The sequence below is a fragment of the Urocampus carinirostris genome, chromosome 6 (assembly GCF_059441175.1).
Source record: "Urocampus carinirostris isolate Australia breed hairy pipefish chromosome 6, RoL_Ucar_1.0, whole genome shotgun sequence".
NCBI classification, from domain to species: Eukaryota; Metazoa; Chordata; class Actinopteri; order Syngnathiformes; family Syngnathidae; genus Urocampus; species Urocampus carinirostris.
In genome coordinates this window covers 6,478,395-6,499,943 of record NC_142354.1, presented here as the reverse complement: position 1 = coordinate 6,499,943, position 21,549 = coordinate 6,478,395, and the positions used below count along the sequence as shown (strand labels likewise).

Sequence of the window (21,549 nt, the reverse complement as noted above, 5' to 3'; positions counted from 1 at the left end):
CAGGAATCTGCCCGGAAACGGGAAAAACCTGTTCTGCTGTCAGGCTAATGAGAACAACATGCTCCTTGCATGGAAAGCTCTCATTACAAGAGTCAAAGTTGCTTTGAGGGGGGATCATGAAAGAGAATGGGGCGGATAAGGGCAGAAAGGACACAGGTGGGCTTAGTGTGGACAACAAGATGGAGCTGAGGGGGTAGAGCCCAGTTGGACAGAAGGGAGAGGAAAGCATGTCAATCACAAAAACAAGGAGTGAGCCATTTTCACAAAATTCAGCTTTAGAGCTCTCACCTTTTACACTAGAACACAGTGAATAAAAGATATAAACCAACCTCTTCCAAATCCCTAAAAATGCAGGATAACGACACCTTCAATTTTGCAAAATTGTCATTTATATACAACAGTCCACGAAAAGTATGGCACCACATGTAGACAGATAAAAAAAAATGCACAGGCGATTATGTTTGATCCCCTGAGAAGAGCTATTATCGTCATATACAATAATACATCTTACTGAAGAGCAACCATTTACTTTTCAATCTGTATGGTTACGCAGTACAGTGACTCCTGGTTTTTGCGGACAGAACACAGAAATGCAGTTGAATGAACGCTCTTAAAGAATCCCCAGTTCAAACAAGATGTCTGTGATGATTAAAATAAAAACTTCATGTATGTAGCGGTTTCCCACAAGTTTTAGCTCCAGGTCATTTGTATAATGGGTAATGGATCTAGTGTGAGGTACTGGCTTGGCAGGGGTGGCTTGTGAGAGTTGTTACGTAGCTGCAGCAGCCCCGCTTTTACTTCATCTCCTGCCGCCGCCTCCATCTCCTCCTGGACCCCATAACAATCCACGGAGCACCTGGTGGTGATCAGCATTTTGTTGTGCTCTTCCGACTTTCCTCAGAGTACAATTTAAAGAATACATTTTTTTCAATGTAATGAGCCGCTAAAATGCTAGTTGTCCCCGTGCCCTGTAATTTGTTTTGGGTGGACACATTGACATGTGCACACGCCCGGCAGTTTGACTGACAGCATACACTACCCTATCACAGTTGTGCGCACACACACAGCACACAGCCACCCAAAAAACCTTCTGCAACCTGCCCTGTGATAGCATTTGCATAGTGTTGCCTGCTGCACAACACTATGCACAATGAAAATCTGAAAAATATCGAAACTGTGATACAGCGAGGGATTACTGTAGTATGTCCAGCCAGTGATACAAAAGTTATAAATAAATAAATATATATAAAAGTAATATGAAGATTTTTTTTAAAAGTCAGTTTTAGTCTGTATTGAAATTCTGCTGAGCAATAAATGATGGTAGATGGAAACTTAGAATTCTGGATGTTCTTGTTGTTTGCGTGCAGGAATCGAACATATTAAAGGCTTCCGGGTGTATCTAGAGGACAAGAATCCAGATGGCAAACTATGTCAACATCTCATCCTCAAAGACCCACGACAGCTTAACTTCTCTTTCAAGAGCACAGTAAGACAAACATGCACTTATTTTTTGAGGTTATTGAGCTTTATTGAGCTTTAAATGGTACAAGAGTGATTTGAAGGGTCACAGAAAGCTATCAAGGTTGACGTCTGACATTTTTATCATTGGATAGACCTAGGACACTCTAGTTAAAGTTTTTCAATTTAGAATTGTGCCACACTTTTAGTGAATCCATTAGGCAATATACCACAGTAGGGGCTGGTCTTTTTAATTAGTACTGGTTTACCGATCGGATGCCTTCAAAAGAAATCATGCGTAAACTTAGTGAAGGTAGTCATTCTTGATGTAAAATATTTAAAAATGAATTCAAAATTTATGTTAAGCTTCAGTGAAATTCATTTTTTCTGTTTTTTTTGTAGTTTAGCTTTTGTAAGAGCCCTTGGTGGATCTGCAAGGGTAACTTGCAAGAGGTAGGCAGATCTGGATCTGCCATTGTAGTAGTCATACCTTGAAGCTTTTTTAATGTCTAATTGCAATATTTAATAAATCCAAGTTTTTAAAAGATGCAATAGATACACGGTGCTAAATCAAGCAGCTATACATAATCACAACTGTAATTTGAATATTGCAATCGTCCCTTTCACCGGGAGTCCGTGGCATTCAGCCTGTAGTTTTATAAATACCGTTAACGAGTGGCTCTGTCTTCCGTCATCGCAAAGCATGAGCAAATGTTGTAATTAAAGGGGCCACAAATTGTATTCCTCTATACAGCTTTTTTATAATCACTCTGGGCAATAATGTCTCCTCATCTGCTCGGCAACATCAGCACTTTAGATCATGTCATAAAAAATAACTCAAAACAATAAGCTTTACCATACTTTTTTGCCTGAATGCTAGCTTCTATAAAAAAAGAAATAATTGGAAAGGCAAAAATAGTTCAGTTTGACTGATAAGATCATCCAATCAAGTTAAACAGTAAATCTGCATTTAACACCGTGGACATTTCAGCCTATTTATCATGTGGAGCCTTTTTGAGGATTATTGTAGTGAACGCCTACATATTTTTCAATATATTTGTTGCAGAAGCTGAGCAGTCAGCCTTTTGGTGGCTTGAGCTTTGACACGGACTACATGGTCCGTGTTGTTCCTTTCCCCACGCTGATGAATGACAGTTTCTTCCCGCCGTCTTTCCTCAGGACAAACTGTAAGTGATGCAGTTTTAATGTTTAACGCACTCATTAAATATGCTGCATGTTAGTGTATGTTAACTGTGCGTGTTGTCATGTTCCAGCCTGTGAAGTCTTGCTGGGCTCTGAAAACCTGGTCTGTAAACCATGTAAGTTCATCGACGTTTTTGTCTTAACTGTAAACAAGAAAAACATGTGTGCTTGTTAATGTTTGTCTGCACGTGTTATTGTTAAGTGTGTGTTTTGAATGTTTAAAAATATCTCGGTTCATGACCATTGTCCAAATAACTAACATAATTTTTGAGACTATGAGCGGTGTGTTTTGAATGGATTGCTCAGCTTCTTTGAATTATCAAATAAAGGCAAACACTGAGATCTGCCAATATTTTAAATATCGGCCTAGGCTGATTATTGATGAATCTTTAACTGAAATATACAGTTATCTCTCGTCTTCCGCTGGGTTGCGTTCCAAAAGTGTTTTGTGATAGTCAAAACCTGAAAAGTAGAACCCCTTGTTTATTTATTTATTTACCTATTTACGTATTCACTTTTTTATTTATTTATTTGTATATTTATGAAATCCTTTAATATACATTGAAACCAAAGAACAAACACAATTTTCAAGCTTAAGTATTTGTTTATCAAATATAAGTACTGTACTTTATAAAAAAAAATCCTACAAATAACTTATGTACTGTCAAATTGTAATTTAAAAAAAATCTTCATGCTCCGTTGCACAACTGTATTGATTCAGGACACAATCGACATTACATGATACTCTGTCTTCAAAATGTGGACGTTGTGAAACAGCATTTACTTCCTCATTGGCAACACAAAATGTTTAGTCAAATTAGACCAAAACAAAAATTAGAGGCCTTGTATAAACCTTAAATGGAAGGAAACACATACTCTATCTATTTATCTATATTCTTTTGAAAACGTTAAGAATGTGTCCAGTTTCCATTTTACAGAAACCATATTTTTTCCATTATCAAACATTTTGAAAAAGCACCAGGATGCCACTTGGGGGCATCAAAGAGCCACATGTGGCTCCGGAGCAAATTTAGCTGGTCAAGAAATCTAACTTTTTTGTCGATAGAAAGCATCATTCTCTGCATTTTGGTGCTTTTGTCTGTCCAGAACGTTTTTTTGAAAAAACTTGAATTTGAAAAAGATTTGCACATACATAATGTAGGTTCGTTAAGCTGTTTTACAAATCTACAAGTCAGACCGCAACGTCAGTGACGTGCATGCAGACACAAGCAGAAAAGAGGCGGAGTCACAGTTTAGCCAATCAGAATGCAGAACACAGTGAACAATATTCTTGAAGTAGTAAACCACGATAAAGCAAGGATTTAATGTCGCAGGTTTTTAGTTAAGGGATGATGCATTGATTGTTGTTCTTGTTACAGTCTGGAAGCCAAAGACCCTGAACGTATCCCAGCAGGGTTCCAAGCTCCACATCAGCTTTGAGCAAGCCCCTCCTTCCTTCGCATTCAGCTCCTACTATGTTTACTACAAGCTGCGCCAGGATGGACCCTTCAGAAAGCAGCGCTGCAAGCCCGTACGATCACGCGGAATCTCGATGTACTTGTGTTAAAGGTACAATGTTGACTTGATGTGGAATAAATGTGTTTTTAGGACGCGAAGCAGCTGAAAACCACCTGCATCCTGCAGGACGTCACCCCGGGAACATACACCATTGAGGTACACACAAATACTGCATATCTTGAGTGTGGCAGGTCACTTTAGTAACACAAGTTTGTTTCTGGGGTGACAGTTACGGGACGAAAGCAACACCACCAGGAAGCAGTCGCAGTTTTATGTCAGCCAAGGTGAGACACTCATTCGTTTACTAAACCTCTAAAGCAGAGGTGTCAAACTAATTTTAACTCAGGGGCCACACAAATGTTCTCCCGGAGGCCGGACTAGTAGATTAGATTCAATCCCTTAGTGGGCATGATTCGGCCCTTTTTTTAAATTAGGCACAGAATATGTAGTGTTTCTCTTCACAATTATGTTGATATGTTCCAAAATATTCCACATGCCAGGGATCTCGAGAAATTAATTTTCAAAGTAGACAGTTGGACATCATATCTCCTAGAGCTGTGACATCACCGGATGACAACGAGATCTAAAATAATGGCACTTTGCAGCGATTGTAGTAATCAGCGAATGCATAGCACTCATTTCAGCTCAGAGTAATTGGAACTTGGCTGACCGTGTCGCTAGGGGACTGACTGATTCGTCCGAGTTGCGTGCTTTGATCAAATAAAGCTGTTTTGGCCAAGTTTACCTACGGCCCAATACTTTTAGGTACATGATTGTGACTTTTTCTTTCACCTGTTAGGTAGCAGTCGGCTAGCTGGCTTGCCTGTTGGCTCATTGTTGGCTGGGTTCGTGCTTGTTGCCTTGGGTTTTTTTTTTTTTGTTTGTTCGCGGTTATCCTGACTGCTCACTGCATGTTTTCGCTCAGCCATCTTCCCGTTTTGTTCCGCTGATCGTTCCCGGTTCGTCCTCTTTGGCACCTGGCTAGCCTGCTGTGATTATTTGGTATATTAATGGCTGCGTTCGTATTGGTTGCCGTGGTAGTTTTTTGTTGACGGTTCACTGTTATCCTGGCTTCCTACTGCATGCTTTTGGTCGGCCACCGTCCAGTTTTTCCGCTGATCAGTCCCAGTTAGCCTTGTTTTAGCAACCGGCTAGTCCGTCGTGTCCTGGCTGGTTTAGCCCCTGTTTGCTCTCTGGATGTTATTTTTGCCAGTTAGCCCCATTTTGGCTGCTCGCCGTTAGTTGTACCATTGCTGCACCCACCTGCGACACAACGCCTAGGCATTCTCCACAAAAACTAAAAACTTGGCCTAAAACATTCAAAACCTTTTCGAATAATTCACATGTAAACCAAAAAGGTGCCCGGCTTGCTAGGGCACTAGTGTTCTTCACCTGACGTCAGAGTTGAGGAAGTCAAAGACGAGAAAATGCATTATCTCGGAAAATAAATGGGATATACCAATGACATAGATATAGATATTATTAAAAAAACATGTACAAAAATTCTCCCTATATTTTGTATGTTTTAGAATTTGGGTATCCCTTTAAGTTGACTACTGACAGAGGTCAATTCTTTACAGCATAATGTTTTAATTTCCTTTCTCTTATTCTAATGAAGCGAGATACTGCATTAACTCTTTGGCAGCTTTTTTATCTGCACTCTGCAGAGTGTATGCCAGACCTCTTCTTAAATTTCTTAAGCCATTCTGGTTGTACCCGACGATGAGTCCCCATTTATTGATGCTGCCTCCATTTTTTGGTCCTTGTATTTAGACAGCGACTTCTGCTCTCAGTGTTGCTATCTCCCAACAGCTCCTTGTTGCGTATCCATAATCGCAAGTTTCTCTATCTCGTCATGAATATCTGTTCGTAATTTTGAAAGAACAGTCACACTGCTGGTCGGTTGTATAGCCCTGCTGATATCTTTCTGTTTCAATAACGTAGGAACAGGGGATGTTAACTGGTCGTACTCCTTATCTAAGTCACTCGCACGAACACTATTATTTCCTGCTTCTCAAACTATTATTTCCAGCTTCGTTTTTTCACAAAAGTCACAAAAAGCCACAAAAAGGATCAAAACACACTTGCTGAATAGTATGAACAAAAAAAGCGGGATCAGGCATCTGATGGTGGGAAGGGCATTTTTGATCCAAAGAGCCATAAAAAATAAATATTTGATTTTTTTGTTGTCGAGAGAGCCACACCATTTATTTTGAGACCAAATTCAACAAAACTGCCAAACCAAGGTCTCCAGAGTCGAGCTAATTCAGTGCATTTTATTTCACTCCGCGATGTTTGATGATATGATCAAATCTAATAAATAGCGATAATACCAAAACATATCAATATAAATGTACCATGTAAAAAGTGTCTTCCTTCTGCAAAAACTTAGGAGTGTTGAGGCTCATTTTTGTCCTAATTACGGTAATAGTTTTAAAACACAGTTCGAGCAAAGTTCTGTCGTAAAAATGTCACATAATACTGCAAACGAGAAGGATACCAACATATTTAGAGAGAAGCAAGTGCTTGTGCTATGTGTGAATAGCTCAGCCCATCTTTACCTCTCAGCCAATCAAATTGCTCTGGGTGCTTTGCTGGTTTTTATGTGTACAGGGGTTTAGTTTGTTATGTGGGTTTTTATCATAAAGTGACTCAGCAGATTTTTTGATTGTTTAAGGAGCTTTCATAAAAAGGCTTCCGTAGTGATGTACAACCAAAACGGGGTATGTTGGTGCGACAATGTGATTGTTAACTGTAGTTGAAATTGTATCCTATATATACTGGACTGAACCCATTTTTAGTAGTAGTGTTGCTTTTGCTTCGCGTGGTTTACCGTCGTCATTGGTCCGTCCACATTTTAAATTATTCAGGAAAGTAATGAAGGATTTATTTGATCTCTGAGACATATGTACTCATAAAAAGAGCCATATCTGGCCCGCCTGCCAGAGGTTCTCAACCCCTGCTTTATATTAAGACCAATGATATCATGTTGATCATGTTGACAACTCCATTTATAACTATGTATAGACTATTTTATTTCATTTATTTTTTGTTTTGGTACAGTGCACTCGCAATGGGCAGGGCCCATCCGCGCCATGGCCATCACAGTGCCGCTTGTCATCATGTCAGCGTTTGCCACGCTTTTCACTGTCATGTGCCGTAAGAAACAGCAAGGTGAGACGAAGCTTTACTTACTTTTACGTTTTATAATTATAACATGGACAGGGTGTATTATTTGACCCCTAGGTGTTGCTGTATGGTACAATGCAACCCTAACGAGTGCTAATAAGCAACAGAAATAATACAAACTGTGGAGCCTCACTGTGACCAAACTACACCATTTTTCTTTTCTTTTTTTTGCCTAGCCTTTTTTAGTTTTTGTGGTACCCTTAACAGACCTTAACAACAAATTCCTTGACTTACGAGTGTTTAAAAAAAATCCATGTTTATATCATAGTTGATATATTTTTGCTTGTTATTTCAATCAGTAATAATAAAAGTATTTTTAATACGAAGTGGTGCTGAATAATGCACACTGCCCTTTTGAAAAATTAAATTCAAATGACTACAACAAAATTACGTTACCTTTTCTTATTGCAGTTTAGTCATTGCAAGGCAGAGCTAGTTACAGCTAGAACTGGTACACAATAGGGATTGGTGATGGAGAAAATATAAATCAAGATTTTGGTTAAAAAAAAGACTAACTTTCACATTTGTGACCATCTTTTGTTTCTTACTAATCACAACTAAGATAAAATTTCGTCGAGATTGAGCCCACAAAAAGGAGACACCATTTTATAAATTATAACAAGCAAACAATGAAAATTATGCAGAAATGGGAACTAACGAAATGATCACCCCATGGGAATACTTAATGGCGGGGCAACAGGATGTCTTTTCATTACATTTATGCCGTCACAAAAAAAAACGATTACTGTCTTTTTTGCACTATAAGGTGCATTGCATTATAAGGCGCACCCCTCAAAATTTGTTTTTTGTGATATATTTTTCATATGTTAGGCGCAGTGGACTAAATGGAATGAAAACTACTGTCATGGCTAGGGTTGCAGTTAAAAATAAAAAAATAAATTTAAATTAAAATAATTAATTTCATACAACATAAATTAACATCATGGCATCTGGTTTCACCACTGATAATACATTTAGCAACAAACACTTAACATGTAAACCGCAAAAGGGCACCTGGAAGACCACTCTATACGTTTCTCAAAGGCGGAACAGGTATCGTATGACGTTTTACTTAAAAGCAATTTAAATAACAATACGTAATTTGATACAAAACGTTACCAGATAACAAACTTTTCATTCAAGTAATTGCAATACATTACACACACAATACTTAAGGACAATTTTTTGTCTGAAGCAACAATAAAAGAGGATTTGCAATGAGTGTTTGAAAGTTGGCGTCCGAAATGCCAACAAGGTTCTACGCTTCTCTTTTGCTTCTTTTTCGAATCAAATAATTAACACGTGAAACCGGTGAGCGCACGCAAAGCCCACGCCAAATGTTCTTTTCTAAAGGCAGAACAATTACCGTACGCAATATCATTTGATGTTAACTATGCAATTACAATTTTATCCGCCGTGTTTCCGGGTATATGAGACACATCAGATTATAAAGTGCACTTTAAAATTTTGGGCCAATTTTGGGCTTTTTGATGCTCTTTATATTCCAGGAAATACAGTAATGTTCATTTGAAATTTTGTCTGATCATCTGATGCCACCCCGTTAGAAAACATCTACAGCCAACTCGACGAGGAGAGCAGCGAATCGTCTAATCAAAGCGCGGCTTTAACTGCCGAAAGGCAGTGGCCCCGCCCTAAAGTTTTCATCTGCTACTCAAACCGTGACGGAGCCAAACACTCTGGAGTCATCCAGAGCTTCGCCTACTTCCTGCAGGACTTCTGTTGCTGCGAGGTGAAAAAAGACAACAGGGTGGAGGCGGGATTGAGGTGGTTATCTGCCCTATTGAAAATAGTTTGCTATTAGGTTGTGCTGGACTTGTGGGAGCATCTGGAAATGTGCAAAGAAGGTCAGATGTCCTGGCTCAGCCGACAGCTAGATGAAGCAAACTTTATAATAATCGTCTGCTCCAAAGGACTTCGGTATGTCCTCTTTTATTTGCCCCTCTTCTTATTCTTATTCTACCTCAACTTCAATGCTATGTGTGGAGACATTATACCAGGAGTGTCCTTCTGGTGTTGTACCAGACATTCATAGTATTTATTCTCATTCAACAGTATTTTTGTATTTATTCTTAAATGACTTTTTTTTTGCCGCCTTTGTCCTGACAAGGGTGGGCAAACTACGGCCTGCAGGCAACATGCAGCCTGTCAGGATTTTTAATCCATTCTGCCTATCCAAAATTGTAAAATGAAATGAAATGATCTGCATTTATTTAGTGCTTTTCAAGTCAATGACTTCCCAAAGCGCTTTACAATGTGCTCCACATTTCCCAATAGCGGCCTTGCAGCCATTTAAGGCGCTAACCTGCTTATTGGGGGTATTAGGGGAAGGACACTTCGACATGTAACACAGACGAGCCGGGATTCGAACTGGGATCCCTTGATCCCAAGACAAGCGCTCTACCTCCTGAGCTACTGCCTCCCCCATGAGCCTCACCTAGAGGGAGCTGACATGATAGTTTGCCATTTTGCTGCTACTATATATACCACAGCCATATTTTTGGGAGATTGATTCAGAGGAGGGGATTCCCAGCCCCCTCGCTCAACCCAACTGAGGTGTTGGGAGTCATTAGGTGACCAAACCCCCCAATTCCAACCCCAAGCAGGGAGGCAATGGGTACCAATGTTTAAGTCTTAGGTATGACTCGGTCGGGGCTTGAACCACTACCTCCCAGTCTCGGGGCGGGCGCCATACCCCCAAGGCCACCGAGCTGACATGTAACACGGACGAGCCGGGATTCGAACTGGGATTTCTTGATCCCAAGACGAGCGCTCTACCTCCTGAGTTACTACCAATTTTATAATCTATTTCTGAACAAATATAAAAGAATTAATACATTTTTACCTTGGAAATATTTTTGCTGGGGGCAGCACGGCGGCGCAGTGGTTAGTGCGTGTGCGGCACAGTTGTAAGGTCTTGGGAACTTCCTGTGTGGGTTCAAATCCAGCTACCGGACTTCCTGTGCTGAGTTTGTATGTTCTCCCCGTGCCTGCGTGGGTTTCCTCCGGGCACTCCGGTTTCCTCCCACATTCCAAAGACATGCATTTCAGGTGGATTCGCCGGTCCAAATTGTCCCTAGGTGTGAATGAGCGAGCGAGTTGTCTGTCCCTGAGTGCCCTGTGATTGGCTGGCAACCAGTTCAGGGTGTCCCCTGCCCACTGATTCCTGGGATGGGCTCCAGCACCCCCGCGACCCTACTGAGGATAAGCGGTGTAGCTAATGATATGAGATGAGATATTTTTTCCTGTACCGTATTTTCTTATTTTATTACATGTTTTTCCTGGTGTGTCATGTTTAATCTCATTGTAAACTATGTTCACTACGTTGTTATCGACAACAATAAAGACAATTCGATTTCTACATGTATTTCTGCATACATTCTCACAAATGCAAATTATAAAGATTGTCCCTAAGTGTGAATGAGCAAGTGAGATGTCTGTCCCTGTGTGCCTTGTGACTGGCTGACAACCAGTTCAGGGTGCCCTATGCCCACTGCCCTAAGATAGCTGGGATGGGCTCCAGCATCCCCGCGACCCTACTGAGGATAAGCAAAGCAGATAATGGATGGATGGATTTGCATTTACATGAATATATCGTAAAATGTATTTGCAGTTTATCTATATGCTATACAAATAAAGAAAAACTGCTGTTAATGAAATTACTATTTACTTATATGTTGGAACTTTGATCATTTACCACATATCTAAGTATTTGGGACGGCATTGGCTCAGGAGGTAGAGCGCTTGTCTTGGGATCAAGAGGTCACAGGTTTGATTCCAGGCTCCTCCGTGTTGTATGTCGAAGTGTCCTTGGGCCTAATGCCCCCGATAGCAGGTAGTTGCCTTGCATGGCTGACGCTGCTATCGGTTAGTTATATTGTAAAAGCGAAAAGTGTGTTGCACATTGTAAAGCGCTTCATTGACTTGAAAAGCGCTATATAAGATGCAGACCATTTAGACTATTTAGACCATTTGCCTAGTTTGAGTACAGAGTATTTTTTTCCCAATTAATTAAACTGTACAACAACATTACTCTATTACTTATATATTACTTTCAAGAACAAAAACATTGGTAATTGAAAGAAGACTAAATGGAATTGAGTCATGGCGTTTATTATTGTATTGAATATTTTTATCTGGATTCTTTTTCTTATTATTTCATAATATTTGATGTATTTTAGTTAGACTATATGCTAGACTTCTCTTGAATTTTTCTTTGAATGGGTCATTTTGTAAGTTGCTCGCATGCCGAAGAAGTGTGAGCACCCCTACATTATTAGGTATTAGGTATTGTATTTGAGACAATTGGTAGATTAAAAAAAAAATCGACTCATTCAGTAAACCTTTTTTCCCCCTCCTTGGCTGGTCCCAATGCTGAATTTTTTAACCCTGTGCGGTCCGACACTCAAATGAATTGCTCACCCCTGTCACATGTCATTTTGTTCCTCGTGTGTGCCATCCCGTGTCCAAACTGAGACACTGTTTTTAAATTACAACTGTATAATTGCTACGTAAGTTAATAGGAGCACATTTCCCCCCTATATCCATGCAGCTACTTGGTGGAGAGAAAGAGCCGCCGAGGAAAAACGCCGGTGGGTCGCCGCGGCAACGGTAGCGCCAGCGAAAGCGATTGTCCTTCGGGGGGCTCCGGCAACGACCTTTTTGTGGTGGCTGTGGCCATGATCGCGGAGAAGTTGCGCCAAACCACGCTAAAGGAAAGCCAGGAGAACACTGAAGCCCGTGAGCTCCATTGCTACATGGCCGTCTACTTTGACTATTCCACCGAGAATGACATCCCGACTGTCCTCAATTTGGCTCCCAGGTATACTATATAAAAACGAATAATGGTTGAAAACCTTATGTACAGTATTCCCTTGCTGTCTCGCGGTTTTCCTTTTGCAGTTTCGCTTCTTTGTGGATTTTCATCATGCATTGTGTTCTGCATTCTGATTGTCTTAACAGCCACCCCACCCCTTTTCTCTTTGTGTCTGCATGTTGCGGTTTGAGTTGTACACAAACATAAAATCGCTTGACTAACATACATTACGTATGAACAAATATTTTTCAATTTTAAGTTTCTCTAAACGCGATCATGTCAACAAAACACTCTGGACCAAAAAAAGCACCAAAAGAATTAGAAAGGCCGTTTCTATCTCCAAAAACATGGACTTCTCAACCCGCTAAACTTGCCCTGAGGCTGCATGCCACTCTAAAACCTTAGCCTCAGACCCAGTCTGACTCCTGGTCCCGTTTGTGGTTCTCGCTTTTTCAAAAATGTTGGATAATGGAAAAATATTTGCTTTCCATAGGACAAACAGGAATCATTCTCACTGTTTTCCAATGAATATAGATAGTTACAGTATGTTTCCTTTGTTATAGGTCTTATGTAAGGCTTTTAAGTTTTTGCAGCCCCAGACATATTTTCTTAATGTATTTTGTTCCAATATGGCTCATTTAACATTTTGGGTTACCGACATTGCAGAAGTCATTTGTGAAAAAAAAAATAAAAGTTCATGAAGTACAGTACTTTTATTTGTTAAACAAATGCTTGAGCCTGTAAATTGGGTTTTTCTTTGGTGTTCATGTAGAATACTGATCTAATTTATTATTAAATGAAAAAAGGGTATCTATTTTGCGGCTTTTGACTATTGCGGAACCTTTCTTGGACGCAACCCCTGTGAAAAACGAGGGATTACTGTATTCCAAAAATATCCAGTACTTTGTTCAAAACTTAAAAAACAAGTGTAATCAGCAACGTGTTTTTTAAAGCTATTTAGGGTTTACGTGGATGCTTTTGCGAGGTCAGGAACGGCCAATTCTTTTTTAATTATTTCTAATCGGGAACATTTGCATGTTACATGAGCAATTCGAACTATGAGCACGATCTTGGAATAAATTAAGCTCGTAAGAAGCGGTACCACTGTACTTGATTTATTATTAGATGTCATCTTTATATTTTTACCATTTTCGTTTGGTGGGACAGATTAAAAAGCCTAAGGCCCTGGGAACTGGTCTAGAACAACCCCAAAATAGGCGATGTCATCCAAAACAACTTACCGTATTTTCCGCACTATAAGGCGCACCTAAAAGTCTTATTTTTTTTCAAAAGCTGACCATGCGCCTTATAACACAGTGCGCCTTATATATGGCTCAATATTAAATTCGCAAGGTCTCGCAACTACGAGAAACAGCCGCCGACTCCATTTTTCGCGCTGTGCATACTGGGAAATATTAAACGATTGGTAGTTGCCGGGGCTCGTGTTGTATTTGTTTACTAAGTGGCAAAATGGCTACTCCATTAAACTGCTTAATTCATATTCAACAAATACAGTATTTGTCTGAATCCAGGGTTATGACTGGTGAAGATGTAAAGCACAATTTACCTTAAACAAATGCAGAATTATTCAGAATGTCACGTTTGAGAGAGAGAGAGAGCGAGAGAGAGAGAGAGAGCGAGATTATCTTTCATACGTGCATTTGTATAAGAAAATGGCTCCTGTTAAGAGACACGCGTACAACGCCGAGTTTAAACTCAAAGCGATCAGTCACGCAGCACAACACGGCAATAGAGCGGCAGCGAGAGAGTTAAACTTAAATGAATCGATGGTACGGAAGTGGAGAAAGGATGAAGATAAGCTCCGCCAAGTAAGGAAAACTCAACAAAGTTTCCGTGACAATAAAGCAAGATGGCCAGAGTTAGAGGAGACACTTGAACAGTGGGTTGTTCAACAAAGAGCGGCAAGCAGAAGTGTCAGTACGATAACTATACGTATGAAGGCAACAGCGCTGACACAAAAACACCGGACGTGTTGGATGGCCCATTCACTGAGATATGGTCAATTCGAACACAGCAGAAGAAGAATTCGAGGGATTCGTCGATGAGGAGCTTATAGAGTGATCTTTGTTTTTCTTTTGTGTGTTTACGTTTTACATTTTACAGTTATTATGTTATTGCTTTGCACTCGTTGTTTTTGCACATTACGAGTGTCACTTTATTGCGATTGCACTAACGTTTCATTTAAAATAACAGTATCAGACGTTTTTTTCTTTGCGTGTTGACTAAATGGACAAAAAATAAAATGTTATGCCGATGTTGTTCAAAGATGTTAAAGATGTGTCACGAAAATGCTTTACCTCAGAGAAAATAATAAAACGGCTGTTTATTTATTTTGGGAGTGAATGGAGTTGTGGAAAGCTTGTTTGTTAATAAAGTTTGACCTTTTTGAATGCTTTGTTGACATTCCCTTGAGCGTGGCAACATCTAGAGGTTGCATAAAGTAACTACATTCTCTACTGTAGTCAAGTCGTCACATTTATTTACCGTAAATAGCCCTTAATCCCAAAAATGTCTCGAAGGACTGCACAGGATTACAATTACAAAATTGCACAATTACCTGATCTTAAACCAGCATGCACTTATAGCGCCTTATAATGGGGTGCGTCTTATGTATGGCATAAGTTTTAAAATATATCATTCATTGAAGGTGCGCCTTATAACATGGTGCGCCATATAGTGCGGAAAATACGGTACTTTTATCAAATTGTACTGAATTGGTCATTTTTTTGTCCAATTTGGGGTATTTTTGGACAACTGTTTTTCTAGTAGAGTCTTGTTTTCAACTAACTTTCTGTTTTGTGACGTTTTAGGTTCAAACTAATGGATCAATTGCCACAGCTGTTTGCTTGCCTGCACTCAGGAAACTCCGGTTTGGTGGAGCATGACTCGCAGCCACTCAACATCTCACGCAGGAACTACTTCCGCAGCAAGTCGGGTCGCTCGCTCTACGTGGCCATTTGCAACATGCACCAGTACATCAGCCAAAACCCGGACTGGTTCCAGAAACCCGCCGCTCCCTGCTTGCCGCCCTCCATCCCGTCGTCCCAGCCAGACGGGAGTTTGGTTCTGAACGAGGTGATGGTAAAGACACCTGAAAGTGGCGAAGGATCGCCCAAAGAGAACACCCTCTCACTTGCTCCTGCGGCCGCTGTCAGCTACAAGCTCAGCCTCAGCCCCAGTCTGACTCCTGGTCCTGTTTGTGGTTCTCTACCCAGTCCCCTTCCCAGTCCTGCTCCTGTCCTTGTGCAGGGATCTCCATCCATGCTGGAGCAGTCATCAAGGTGTGTAGATATTATACTTGCAACCCCTGGATCTGATTGAGGTTTTAAAAAATACAATGAAAACCAGAAGTCACAAAACATTCTTGAGTCCAGTTTGAGCAACCAACTGTTTTTTATTTTCAGATAATCAGCATTTTGCAAACAAATTACGCTACATACATGCCACAAAAGCAAATGTTGATGACATTAACATATTTCTTCATGTTTTTTTTTTACCTTAAAAATGATTCAAAGTTTGGGTGCATGATATACACAAGTAGTTACCATATTGGTGCAATGTTTGAAAAATTTCGCTGACCACAATTGCAAAATATTGGATGCACCAGGAACCAAACCTGGGTCGTGGTGGTGAGAGAGCCGAATCCTACCCACTGGACCACCAGTGTTACGGTAGACATATGAAAAGGCATTAGGTTTTATTTAATTATCACACTATTTTTAGTAATGGTACCAGAGACTAATGTTAGAGAATGGCGAAAACAAAGGTCATCCTAAAAGATATAAATCCTTTTATAAGAATATAACGCAAAAAATCACAACTAGGGAAAAAGCTCTTGAGTGTATCTGACTTTGAAGGACATTAAAAGTGGGTTTCGTGGTTTGAGGGGTCCCTTAAAGGTTAAAAATAAATATGTTCTATTAAGTATGTGTTAAAAATGGCCAACTGTGTTCAAAGAGCCTTTATATTTGTTTCCACCGCGCCTATCTGCTGTTGTCTTACTTTTATCAGAGGTGTTCCAGCCACCTACGCATTTGGGTGGAAGGAATGAGACGGAGGAGGGGGGTTGGAGAGTGATTACAGGCTCCAGTTCGATGTTTGTTTTTTTTATTCTAGGATGAAAATGGTCAAATTAAGTCAAGTCAGGTCAAGTCATGTTTTTTGTATGGCCTTAATCACAAAGAGTCTACAAGGGCTGCACAGACCACAGATTATTGCAAACCACAGACTATTATGACACCATCCTCTGATCTAAAACCTACATGAGGGCAAATAATACACAGATATTGTCAATATAAAATATAGGTTATTAATATGTTATAGAATAGAAGTGTCTTTTAAGCTTAGATTTAAACATTAAGAAAATGGTTGTTTCAAATACAATCTAAATGCCAACCCAAACCTAGGGCTGTCGCAAATATGACTTATTCTTCTAATCACGAATATCATATTAGCGATTACTGTCTTTTTTTTCATACTTACCTTCTTAAGGTTATATTATCATAGTAGCATAACATGCACAGGGGGGAAAATGGACAATATATTCGTCTCCAGAAATTCCTAATCGTGACAGCCATACCGTCGTCAATGTCAGGTCGCTGAAGTTTCCTTTAATCCTCAAGAAACAATAACGCAATTTGATCAACTGCCATTGACATCAACGAAAAAGAACACGTCTGTGTTGCAATCTGGCACTTTCATCCTCAGTACGGTTGCCCGGGCGCTGTCGTCTAAAAACTTAGGGCTCATATTTTACGCAAAGCGGCCCTCATTCGGGTTTTCTTTCTGTGCGGTAGTAAATATGTGCTCATTTTTGTAATCACCATTTTGACTAGTCGCATGATCCCAAAACACATGACTTAAACAACCTCAGAGCAGATCAGAACATGATGCAGCTAAAAACGGCGCCAGGTGTGCAGGAGCATGGCGCTGTTGGTGAACTGCAGCCAAAGGCGCGGACGCCAAATTCAGCACCTGCTTGGCAGCAGGTGTGCGTCGGTCTTAAAAAGTCAGAAATGGGCCTGAATAAGTTCATTTTTACGGCTGTTTTTACCTGCGACTATAAATCCGAAAGCAGCCTGCAGTTAAGTTCCATTCCTGAATTTGAGTATGCGACTTTGCATCAGGAAGGTCAAATGGTAAATGTTGCCGTTTCAATTTTAGGTCCTCTTCCGTAACTTTCCCGGAGCAACCGTCCAGCTCGCCAGATGTCCTCCAGGCTGAAGATGAAGATGACGCCCCATTCACTGAAGCGACGGATTGCCCCGCCTCCCCCGGGCCCCCATTACCGCCCCCTCGCGACTCCGGCATCTACGAGTCCTCTGTGCCGTCTTCTGAGCTGTCCATTCCTCTGATGGACGGCTTGTCTCATGAGCATGTCGACTCTTTGTCCTTGGCGGAGAGCGAGTCGTCCTCGTCCGGTTTGGGTAAAGTCACCCCCCTGCTTGTGTGCCGCTAAAATATTGGGCTGAAAAGAATTGTTAGTTACTAGTTACTTCATTTAGAATTTTCAGTTACCCCTCGGATTACTTACACGAAAAATAGCGCATTACTCTGAAGGGAACTTGAGTTACCAATTATCTTATACGCTCGCATAGAGCTGACCCCCTTAAACTGCTTTGAAATAGCCACGTAATATAAAAAATGAAAGAAAACTTGAACCTTAATTTTTCTTGGATTTGGCTTTCTTGAGAGATTGGAAATGAACACTTAGTTGACACACTCAATATCCGTTTTGTCTCTGGGTTTCAAACTACTTGAAGATCTCCTTCTCCATTTCTGGGTACTGTGCAAGACATTTTCTTTCCCAAGCATGGCGTATTGCAAAGATAATTTTACAATTAAAGAGATAAGAATTCAGCACACTTTTACCACAAATTCTGTGATTACGTTTGCCCTATTAATTTTATTATTCCTGTATAAGCCACACCCCTACCTATGCGCTGTCTACCATTTGCGAATGATGACACACAACAAATTATGCGCAGATATCTTGACTCTGATTTCAGTATTTTATTTTATAGTTGCAAATACGATTTAGATGTGAGGATATACAAAAAGGAGAATAGCTCCATAACGAAAAATTAAGCAGCCACATACACGGTGTTTGAGACGGCGCCACCCTATATGTATTTGTTACTGGCAGACTGGGCTTTGTAAATTAAATTGTAAGCGAAGGAGGAACATTTGGTAATTATTGGACTCTGTAATTCATGGTCTGCTTTTAATAAGTAGCTTAGGAATATACCGTGTTGTAACGACTGTTGAGGGGAAAAAAGGTTAGAGTATTGAGAAATGTAAATCCTTTGTAACATATTAGTCCCAGCATTGCATACAACCAAATATGCACATATAAGCAGTATTTTGCTTGATGCTATAAATATGGCTTTGATTAAATTATATACAGTAGGGAGAATATCTTGATGAGGAGAATTTCCGCGCCCTCAAACTCTACTCAGTTTCACTTTGTAGATGAATATAAACACCTTTCAAGAAGTTTTTACTGGGTCACGGAATGTACGTGACAACGTAGGTGAGGCAAGAGTGCTCCATAATCGGAGGACACTTTAATGATCTGCATTGGCACTATAAGGCGCACACCCCAAAAAATTGTCTTTTCATACAGTATGTTTTTCAAACATCAGGCACACCGGACTATAAAGATGCCTGATATAGAGACTACAGGGCGGCAGTAGCTCAGGAGGTAAAGCGCTCGTCTTGGGATTAAGTGGTCGCAGGTTAGATTCCCGGCTCCTCTGTGTTATATGTTGAAGTGGCCTTGGGCAAAACATCTCCTAATGCTATCGGGGTGTGAGTTTGTGTGGATGGGTATTATAAAGCTATACAAATGCAGACCATTTACATAATTTACATTTACTTCACCTGTTCATTTGTAATGTTGCAAAAGACAGGAACGGAACACATAAAGTCCACAAAATACTATACAGCTTCTTTTTCGTATGTATATATATTGAATCATATATTAATTACTGGTACTGAAGAGGTGGTGAGACTGTGCACGATGTGTTTCTGGGACCGTGAGTATAAATAATGTGATAATGAGATAAGCCTTTTGTATTTCATCTGTACCACTGAAGGTTTAGTGGTAAAATGTCAGCGCTCTCACCCCTAGGGCCTGGTTTAGAATCCTGCTGCGTACAATGTACTGCAATTGGGGCCAACGATGAAGTGACCAATCATTGTTTGAAAATGGAAGTATCATTACCATAAAACTTTGTGTAGTAACGCTTACCTCTAAATACTGTATGCTTTCCCAATCTTATACGCCATATTGTGCGGTATGTATGTTGCACTTTAGAATTTCTGGCCAATTTAGGGTTTTTGGTTGCGCCTTATATTCTATATAATATGGTAATTGTGTTCCAGGAATTGTGTTCAAGGGCTGAACCAGTGTTAGCCGTTACGTCATGGCGTTAATCTTTCAGTAATGGTGTAATCTAACTAGCTATTTCTTTTGCCGCTACAATGCCGTTATCGTTACTGTCGGTCAAAAGCAGTTTGTTGCATACTTATTTGTGCGTTTTTACATACGTTATTTTGTGTTTAACGTATGTTTTCCTGATTGCGATAACATACATTTTTGTGTGTATTTACGTACGTTTTATGTGTTTTGGTACATTGTGTGTGTTTACGTACGTTGTTGTGTGTGTTTGTTTCTGAGCGTGTTTACGTAATTTTTTTGTGCATGTTAACTTGCGTTTTTATGTGAGTGTTTACGTACGTTTTGTGTGTTTTCCCTACAATCTTTCGCGTGTTTACGTAGGTTTTTCTGTGCGTGTTTATGTTGTTTGATTGTGTTTGTTTACGTATGTTTCTGTGCCCGTTTATGTGTTTTCCAACAATTTTGTGGGTGGTAACGTATGTTGTGCATTTTTACGTACATGCTTATTTTATTACATAGTTTACTGTTTTTGTTGCACTTTATTTGGAGGATAAATCGGTTGCTGGTTAGGTGCAAAAAATATTAGAAGGTTATATAAAATAATTACCTGTCTCTTTTTATCTATTCAATTGATTCTTTGACATACAACAACTTTTTAAAGTAACAAAAATAGATATTTTCCCTGGTTACTAGTTACTTTTACTAGAGAGTAGTAACTCGGTTACTTTTTGGAGGAAGTAGTGAGTAACTAGACTAATTCCTTTTTTTAAGTAACGTGCCCAACACTGAGTCACACATCCTTTTTGTCTTGTGCAGGAGATGAGGAGCCCCCGGTGGTCACATCCTTAGCCTGCAGCGCCCCCATGGTGTGTAAAGCTGAACTGCACCAGTTGGAGAGAAACGTGGGGATGGAACCAGTGGCCTCGCTCTAGCCCACTTTTGTACATTGTAACCTCAGAAAGATGGACAACACATTTGGAATTACGGCACACTGGGAATTTTTTAAATTTGTTTTCACAATTTTGTGGTGCCTGCGAACTAATGGAAATGTTTCCCTCTTCCGGAAATTCTTCCATACCAAGAGGACGTCGACATATCCACTGATCATATTTCTGCTATTTGGCACAGGCGCACTTTTTCCCACCCTTGAAGTGTCATTTCCGAGGAATTCTTAATGTTTCTTGAAAAATGATTTTTATCGACATTTTATATCTCGCTAACATTTTAACTCAAAAGGAGACACAAAAAGGAAAAGGTGAATTTACAGCTTGTATATAATTTGTTTTTTAATGTTGCCAGAAATGGTGGTTTTAATATTTTTTCTAGTTTTCTATCTTAGTCTTTATTAATTAAAGATGTACTGTTTTATAGTACCGCAATATAGAAATAAAGGAAAACATCATACAATTAACCATGTTTGAGTTTGGTGAATTCATTTTACAATTGAACTTCTCTATTTCGATTCAGTTTTGACGTTGAAATCTATTTTTATATTTTTTTCTGTCAGATGGTGTAATTTACACGTTTAGTGAAATGTTCAATTAAAATTGATTTTAATAATTAAAATAATTAAAATACACTTTCATTTTATTTTAACGGTTGAATCACATTTTAAATACTTTGATACGAACATAAGCCTAGTAGGTATTACAGTGCTATCAAATACTCCAAGTATTTTGTTGTTTAGTATGCCAGTTCATAGAAAATTACGAAATACAATACGCTTATTCTATAAAAATTATGAAACTAGAAAACATATTCAAGCAATGCTCATTTTTGTATTTACAATGTTGACCATTAACTGATTATTTATGGTGCATCATTGTCATCTGCTGGACACTGGGAGTAACAACAGGTTTTATGTTCAGTTAATTTTTCTCTAAGAACCACTTTTGACTCAAATATGGCACTCTTAAAGGGTCAC

The 21,549-nt window shown here is 39.7% G+C and overlaps 1 protein-coding gene across 1 annotated transcript in view; it reads left to right on the top strand.

The window, feature by feature from the left end:
- The window catches only part of il17rd (interleukin 17 receptor D), a 50,743-nt gene extending 29,707 nt beyond the window's left edge, over window positions 1-21,036 (top strand). The window contains exons 4-16 of the mRNA XM_088337626.1: window positions 1,368-1,486; window positions 2,525-2,645; window positions 2,733-2,777; window positions 4,041-4,192; window positions 4,270-4,335; window positions 4,409-4,463; window positions 7,243-7,353; window positions 8,934-9,118; window positions 9,191-9,306; window positions 11,939-12,208; window positions 15,034-15,504; window positions 17,387-17,649; window positions 20,442-21,036. Coding sequence (XP_088193752.1) covers window positions 1,368-1,486; window positions 2,525-2,645; window positions 2,733-2,777; window positions 4,041-4,192; window positions 4,270-4,335; window positions 4,409-4,463; window positions 7,243-7,353; window positions 8,934-9,118; window positions 9,191-9,306; window positions 11,939-12,208; window positions 15,034-15,504; window positions 17,387-17,649; window positions 20,442-20,557 — 2,090 coding nt within the window. The 3' untranslated portion in view covers window positions 20,558-21,036. The remainder of the gene's footprint in view (window positions 1-1,367; window positions 1,487-2,524; window positions 2,646-2,732; window positions 2,778-4,040; window positions 4,193-4,269; window positions 4,336-4,408; window positions 4,464-7,242; window positions 7,354-8,933; window positions 9,119-9,190; window positions 9,307-11,938; window positions 12,209-15,033; window positions 15,505-17,386; window positions 17,650-20,441) is intronic.
- Window positions 21,037-21,549: the final 513 nt, after the last annotated feature.